The sequence below is a fragment of the Triticum aestivum genome, chromosome 3A (genome assembly GCF_018294505.1).
Source record: "Triticum aestivum cultivar Chinese Spring chromosome 3A, IWGSC CS RefSeq v2.1, whole genome shotgun sequence".
In the NCBI taxonomy this organism is placed as follows: Eukaryota; Viridiplantae; Streptophyta; class Magnoliopsida; order Poales; family Poaceae; genus Triticum; species Triticum aestivum.
In genome coordinates, this window is record NC_057800.1 from 46,953,932 (window position 1) to 46,962,175 (window position 8,244).

Below are 8,244 nucleotides of genomic sequence, written 5' to 3' on the forward strand. Positions count from 1 at the left end.
GCGTGTGGGCGTCGAGAGGGTAGCGGATCGTGGCTCAGGCGCGTCCTCGGTTTGACGTCACCCAGATCTGGATTTAGGGCCAAGGCACGTCGCACTTGCCTTGGGGGCCTCGTGGTGACAAGGGTGCGGTGCCGAGTGAATGCTCCGCACTTTTGCGCTGCTCTCTTCTTGAAGACGTCGTCATGCATGGATCTCTTCTCCGAGTCCGAGTTTCGGGTGAAGACCCTTTGCCCGATGTGGCTAAGAAGCAACGACGTTTTGCGCCATTCCCTGCTGGAGGGCGTTGTTGAGGAGCTTACGTGTTCTAGGGTGTTGCGTGGGGTTGTTCTTAGTTTCTCTGGTGTTCTCTTTCGGTAGCGTAGTCTCTTACCTTCTACGCGTCTCAGGTAGCCTAGGATCCGCTTTGTAAGAAGGTTATCTCACCATCTTATATCGTTTCTCTGTCTACTATGTTTGGGTTATGCCTTTGTTTATAAAGAGGAACGAAAGCATGTTTCGAGAATATCTCGAGGTTAATCTTGCCTAACAGGATATGACGTGCCATGTAAAGCCGCGGGCATCTTCGTTGGGTCCACGTCTTCCGATACCATTTTGTTCACGAGCTAGGACAAGCAGAACAAGTCCCAATCAGATGCAAACAACAAATGCTCTAGTAAACTCCAATATCACATGCATGTTGTTTGTATCTGCTAGTAAAAGGAGTGACAGATAGGCATCTTTCGTTTGGTACTGATCACCCGTTGCCATTTTGTCGTCATGGGCACGGTGGTCTATGCTGTAGGCTGTACGTGTGTGCATACCTAAGCAATCCAATCACCCAAGGTGGACAGTACTGTGCGTGCATCCGGTCGGGCTATAAGAAGTCTCACGAACCGGAAGAGCACAGCCAACACAACATCATGGTTCTCACCATGGACGACGATCTTGTCTACCTGTGCTCTGCTTTGGTCGTGTCGGTGTTAGCCATCGCGGCTGTCCAGCTCCTGAAGCCGCGACCACGGCTGCCGCCGGGGCCGCTGAACCTGCCGGTGATCGGGAGCGCGCACCGGCTGGTGAACGCGCTGCCGCACCGCACGATGCGCGAGCTGGCCGGCGTGTACGGCCCGCTCATGTACCTCCGCGTCGGGCACGTGCCCGTGGTGGTGGTCACCTCCAAGGAGGTCGCCCGCGAGATCCTCAAGACCCACGACGCCATCTTCGCCACCCGGCCCAAGCTCATGTCCGGCGACATCGTCGCCTACGGCTCCACGGACCTCCTCTTCTGCCCCACCCCCGGCGACTACTTCCGCAAGCTCCGAAAGCTGTGCGTCCAGGAGATCCTGAGCAACGACCGCATCCGCTCCTTCCAGGACGTCAGGGAGGACGAGGTTCGCAGCCTCGTCGAGGACATCCGGGCGGCCGGGCCGTCGGCGCCGCTGGACCTCAGCAGGAAGATCTACAAATTGACGAACGGCATCGTCTCCCGGGCGGCGTTCGGCATGAAGAGCAGCAAGGCCGAGGACTTCGTGGCGGCCATCAAGCACAGCTTCGTCTACAGCACCGGCTTCTCCATCCCTGACCTCTTCCCTGGTTTCACGGGGATCCTCAGCTTCCTCACCGGCATGAGGAGGAACCTCGAGGGCGTTCGTGACACCATCGACGGCATCCTGGAGGAGATCATCGACGAGAGGGAGAAAATCCTCAAGAGTGGCAGGTCAACCGCGTCGGAGAAGAACCTGGTGGAAGTTCTCCTCGGCCTCATTGGGAATGAAGACTTTGGCTTCCCCATCACCCGCTCCACTGTCAAAGCAGTTGTCCTGGTTAGTGCTACTACTACCACGACAGTATAATTTTCAGTTTTGCCAAGTCTCGTCGATTGAGACTTTGTTACAGTCAATACATATCTTCTTTCGATTTTGCATGGAGATTCGTACAATAATTTCTTTTTATTTTTTCTCTTTTCCTACATACTAGTCACTGGCGGAGCTTAGGCAAGGCCAAATGGGCCATGGCCCGCCCAGCTCTACAGCTTTTTCTCACAATATAGCTAGCCCATGGGTTGTAGAATGCCAGCTAGTAGTAATTCCTTGCAGCCTGGCCCATTCAGCCCGCCCAGCTTTTTTTGGCAAGCTCCGCCACTGATACTAGTATATCACTTGCCTGAGACTTGGTCAAGTTTCAGTCGATTGAAACCTAACACAAAAATTCATAAGACCTTCACGCTTCAGCATTCATTTAGAATGATCCTTTAAATAAATATAAAAATATATACGCATCAATTAAAATAAGATTTTCATGCCTATACAGGACATATTTGCGGGTGGGACAGAGACATCAGGAACCTCCATGGAGTGGGCCATGTCAGAGCTGATGATGAACCCAAAGGTGATGAGGAAGCTGCAAGGCGAGATCAGGGAGGCGTTCCGCGGCAAGGAGTTCATCTCCGAGACCGATCTCCGGGCGAGTGGCAGCTGCATCAAGTACCTGGGCCTGGTGATCAAGGAGACGTTCAGGCTGCACCCACCAGCCCCCATCCTGGTGCCTCGAGAGAGCACGGAGGCCTGCGAGATCAACGGGTACGTGATCCCGGCCAAGACGAGAGTGATCATAAATTCATGGGCCATCATGAGGGACCCTCAGTACTGGGAAGACGCTGAGGAGTTCAGGCCAGAGAGGTTCGAGGGGAGTCGCATGGACTTCCATGGCGGCTGCTTCGAGTACACGCCGTTCGGGTCCGGGAAGAGGATGTGCCCCGGCTTCAACTACGGCATGGCTAGCATGGAGCTCACCCTGGTGCAGCTCTTGCACTCGTTCGACTGGAGCCTCCCGGAGGGCGTCGATCGACTCGACATGACCGAGACCGTGTCGCTGAGCTTGACCAGGAAGACGCACCTCATGCTGCGCGCTGTCCCTCATGCACCACCGCCTTCCTCCTAAGAGTAAGAACTAGCAGTGCTAGTCAAGCGTTGAGCGATGCAGCCATGCCCATGCATACTACAGTATTACTACCAGCTGGAGCTCAGTTGTGGAGTTCGTCATTTTGAGCTAAGCGTACGTGTACGTCAACAATAATGGCTGGGGTGGGGTGGTAGTAAAAAATTATGCCAATAGTTTGGCGCTGTGCTTTGAATGTTGTTGCTTGTCGGAGGATGTTGCGTACATGCCAGACGGTGTGCTAGTGTGATCAGTGGCGTAGCTAGGATTTTATGTCAGGGTGGTCCAATTGCCAAGAAAAATAATTGCACCACAAATTCAACAAACTAACATATGCGTACAGAATATATCAACTAGGTCTTTCAAATAATATAAAATTCATGGTTATGTCTTAAATTTGCATAAAAAAAGATAACACGTCTTTTTGTCGGGATAACGCCTTCTCAAGACCATGAAAGTTCTACTCTAGTATTTATCAATTATTAATTGTAAAAAATAAAACTAAATCTTGCACTCTCAGGTCTCAGCTTAACTTGTTCAAATCCTCGTAGCAAGAAATTTATACTTTGAATTTATGAATTAACAGAGAACAAAAATCTTACTTTAGATCGGAGTAGTAGGATGGAAAACTGAACAACTGGTTCTCAACCAAACTAGATTGTGCGTGCTTCGCCGGCTGCCTGTTTGCCGCCGCCGGCAAGTGTCCTTCGCCCGGCCGCCAGTCCGTCGCCGTCGACGAGTGCCATGTAGGCCGGCAGATGCCTGCTGGGGGCTGCTAGGCGATGGCTGATGGCGATGGCCGCTCGCTGCTAGGGTTCCCGAACTGAAAGAGGCGGCGGGAATCAGGAACGTCTTCTCGTGTCGATCAATCAGCGCACAGACGCAGAGACTAACGAGCCAATCCTTCACGTGTACATGGGCTGAGTTGGGCTTGCTTTTCTTTTTTCTTTTTTTACAGACTAAGTAGTATACTAATGGGCTGAATTCCAGGGTGGTCCATGGACCACCCTGGCCACCCTACAGCTACGCCACTGAGTGTGATGTGTTCTTTATTGTCAATGTATATATGCATGTAATGTGTATTCAGAGGATATAATTGTCATGCGCGTGGTTCTCAATCTGACAAATTATTATTTTTAACAGTTTTCTAAGTCTTACTGGACTTAGACTTTGTTACGTCTCAGTCGATGCTATATTTATTTGATCTTACATGAAGATTCGTATATAAATTTTCTTTTCAGTTTTTTTCTTTCTCTTTCTTATACTATATCACTTGACTGAGACTTGATTAAGTCTCAGTCGACTAAGACCTAGCCACATCCTATTTTAGCTAGTAAACATTAGTTATACCGACAACAAATAACCAAGTTCAAACAAACATCTCTAGTTTCCTATCCTAACCCTAGGCGGCTAGTCTAAACTTTCACCTCCAGACTTCATCAACGAACCTGTGGATTTGCCTCCCTCAGTGGCGAATCTAGCATGACAATGGAGGGTAGGCTTGAAAGATTAATTTACAAAGCCTTGTTACAAAATACATTGTAGTTTTTTCATGTAAAGCACCTCAATATAATTATCATGTGGTATATTTTACTAAAATGGGATTTTGGAGGGTAGGCTCAAGCCTATTAAAGCCCCCCTGGTAGAATCGCCACTGCCTCTGCCTGCTGCACCGGTGGCTAGTGGCGGGGAGGAGAATTTTTGTGCCTCCGCTCTGGTTAGGAGTTTAGGTTAGGGTTCTTTAGTCCTCGCATGCGCGGCGCTCGAACTGATGGTGACGCTTCTTCTCCGAGTTTATCTTCCGAGCTTCAATCCTATTCGAGTTCGTCCATTTTGATGTAGTCGACAGAGCTCCGACATAGATTTCTGCCGTCTTTTTGGGATGGTAAGGTTAGGGTTTCTGGCCATGTGGCGAGATTTGACGTCAGGTGCTTCAGATCAATGCAAGGTTTCAACAATGAGACTGTGTCTTCAGGGCGTTGATCCTTAGGAACACATGCACGAAAATTTCCCAGTTGTCATCGAGAAGGTAAAGCCGACTCCATTAGGGTAGTAGCGACAATAGCGCGTCGGCTCGTTCTGGTGGCAATAGTAGTCATTTGGTGGTCTCGAAATATATATAATTTTTATTATGTTTGACATGCCTTGTGGTTACGATGAACTTTTATAATAGATCTAATCCTTTCTAGAAAAATACACATCATATGTAGTTACTTCGTTATACAAATGCATACACCAGTACACAAATTTTCAGAAAAACCTGTACACTGAAGCCGTAGTCTTCGAAGTCCAAAATCTTCACATGGCTAGCCCTTAGGAGTCATGGCCTCCCAGTGTCCCTTTCTACGTTAAGCAGGATGAATCAATTCATCACTGGCTGCTCGGCTGTATGTTTGCCCGCTCTGTTTGGTTGAGTTTCTCATCAGATGGCGATACTAGAACTGGATGCTCGAGCAAGTGTAACATCCTCAAATTTTAAATTTTAAAAAGTTAATTATTTAAATAGGATTAATTGAAAACTTGCTTGCTTTTCACTAATATTGATTAGGATTTGATTTTTTCGAGTTAGATGGATATTTATATTGAGAAAAACTAAAAGGACTTTTCTAAATATTCATTTTGGATTTTAATTGGATTAACTTATTTAGTTGGAGTAACAAAAATTACAAATATTGATATCCGTAAATAGCTTTCATGGAAGATTCATTAACCCTAAAATATTATATATATATTTATATATATATATATATATATATATATATATATATATATATATATATAGTGTTACTATTCATCACCCAGGGTGCAGAATAAGTTATTCTTCACCCGAGGTAATCTTATGATCATTTTATAATTAAATTATGTTTCGAATTCAAATAGTTACATTCCTATTGATTCACTACGTAAAATTTGACATAAGAAAATAAAAATATAGATCATAAGACAAGAAAATTTGCAGTTTATGTGTATTTTAGACTATGTTTTTTACGTTTGTAATTTTACATAACATAAAATATTTTTTACGGCGATTATATATTTTCTTACGGTTCTTTTTGCGTCAGAAATAAGACAAAACTTACGGAACGTAAAATTACGATGCATTGATGGTAAAATAGAGGGGGGTGAAGAATAATTATTCCTCACCCAGGGTAACGAATAGCGCGACCCTATATATATATATAATATATATGGGAGCATCTCTCTAATGTAATAAGATGATCCAACAGATGGATTGTCAAATGCATCTATGTGTCCTCGGCAAAAATAATAAGTATTTCAGCTCACTCTGACATAAATATATACTGAACTATTTGTTTTTTTTGTCCAGGACACATACAGTCGTATTTTTTAATCCCTTCGTTGGATCATGTTATATTATAGATGTGTTGGTTCAGTATTTTTTTAGAATTTTTTAGAACTTTTGTACAGTTGAAATCCTTAACTAGTTCTGTGGCAAGCACTTGTAGAAAATCTTACTCGGCTGGACTATTCTGTTACTAGTAACAGAATATTATTTTGTTACCTCTCGGCCCTATAAGGGCGCGACGCACAGGCCATAGCAGAAACTCCCCGACCCGACCCCAACCTAACCCGCCTCCTACCGCCGGAGGCAGCCGTCGCGGGCGAGCGAGCGATGGCGGCAGCCAAAGCGAGGGAGCCCGCGGCGCCGTGATGGGTCGCTCCTCCGACCCACGTGCTGCCGCCGGCCGGCCGGCCGCATGCCTCCCTGCCAACGGGCTCGCTGGCCCCTCCCCGCGCGCCTTCCCTCCGACGGGCGTCGGCCCCTCCCCGCGCACCTTCCCGTCGATGGGTGCCGGATCCTCCCCGCGCGTCTCCCCTCCGACGAGCTCGACGGCCGGTCCCCGCCTCCGGCAGCTGCCACGCGCCGTCCCAGCCTCCCTCCGCCGCCGCGCACCGCCATCCCCGCCCCGTGCCGCCACCCCGAGCCCCTCCGCCGTGCGCCGCCACTCTGAGCCCCGCCGCCCTGCGCCAGTCACCCCCCGCCTTGCGCATCATCCTACCGACCGGACCAGCCTCGCCCCCGAGCTTCGTCTTCTTCCTCGTCGAGAGATGCGACAGCCACCCCAGTTCGGGCGTAGTAAGTACCTCAGTACGAGTTAAAAACTGTGGTTCGTTCAGAATAAAAGAAATGGCAGAAATTCAAATTGTAAAAGTTCAAGCAAAAAAAGAAACCCCATGAAAATCCTGCTTAGTAAGTACCTCAGTACAAGTCGTAAAATGAGAGAAGTTCAGAACATCATTGTCAAAAAAATGTTGAGTTCAAAAAAAATATTTTCTTTTTAAATAAAATATCATTCAGTTCGAACAAACCATGCAAATACAGGGGCGACGATATAGTAAACCATTAAAAATTTACTAGCAAAAATATTACCCAAAAACAGAGTAAAGTCTAGTTAGTGAAAACATGCATAGTACAAACTCATGCAAACATCAGTACAAGTACTCTTTTTTCAGAATAATTCAAAATTACTCTACAAAAAATAGCTCAGTACAAACACACACATATATCAGTACGTGTACGAGTACTCTGTTTTTCAGACGGGAAAACAGCAGGATCCGTCTTGCCGTATTCAAAATTATTATTCAACGATTGCGAATTTGAGAAAATGTTTAACATGACTAAGTTTCGCATTTTCGGTAGCTTTTCAATGGTATATTATTTGCACAATTTCAATAAACATTTTAACAAAATCGCGTTCAAAACCAACTTTAACCGTATTTGAATTCGTATTTAAACCGTAAGGAATTAGAAAAATCTTTCTATACGCAAAAGTGGCGCATTTTCCATAGCTTTCCAACGCTGTATCGTTTGCGTAAATCCGACAAAACATTTGCAAAAAACAGCGAAAATATTTTTCACCCAGAATTTCACCATTTTTCAAATTACTTTTAAATCATATAGAATTTTAAAAAATAGTAGATATATGGAACATGCGTATTTTCACAAGCTTTCGAACGCCATCTCATTTGCTCAATTCCGACAAACAGTTTAAAAATGAAGTCCAAAATACGATTCGCATTTTTGGTTTTGAAAAAAATGGTTTTTTTCAAAACTGCTCTAAAACCATAATTTTTTTGCAAAAACAAATTATAAAATTGTAATGTAGATGTCAAGAGCTTTCCAATAATATATTACACGCCCTGTTTCCATAAAAAAATCCAAAAAAATTGAACTAAAGAAGATGATTTTTAACAGAAACAGAAAGCATCAGTTCAAGCGCCACTTGAATTCATCAGTTTATGTAGGGTAACGGAATAATATTCTGTTACGCGTAACAGAATAGGCCAGATGTATATAATTGGATTTAC

At 45.6% G+C, this 8,244-nt stretch overlaps 1 protein-coding gene across 1 annotated transcript; it reads left to right on the forward strand.

Moving 5' to 3' along the window:
* The first annotated feature begins 895 nt into the window (after positions 1 to 895).
* On the forward strand, positions 896 to 3,187 carry LOC123057817 (premnaspirodiene oxygenase-like). Its single transcript, XM_044480702.1, has 2 exons — positions 896 to 1,799; positions 2,287 to 3,187. The coding sequence occupies exons 1-2, from the start codon at positions 900 to 902 to the stop codon at positions 2,914 to 2,916; spliced, it is 1,530 nt and encodes a 509-aa protein (XP_044336637.1). The 5' UTR covers positions 896 to 899; the 3' UTR covers positions 2,917 to 3,187.
* The last annotated feature ends 5,057 nt before the right edge of the window (positions 3,188 to 8,244 follow it).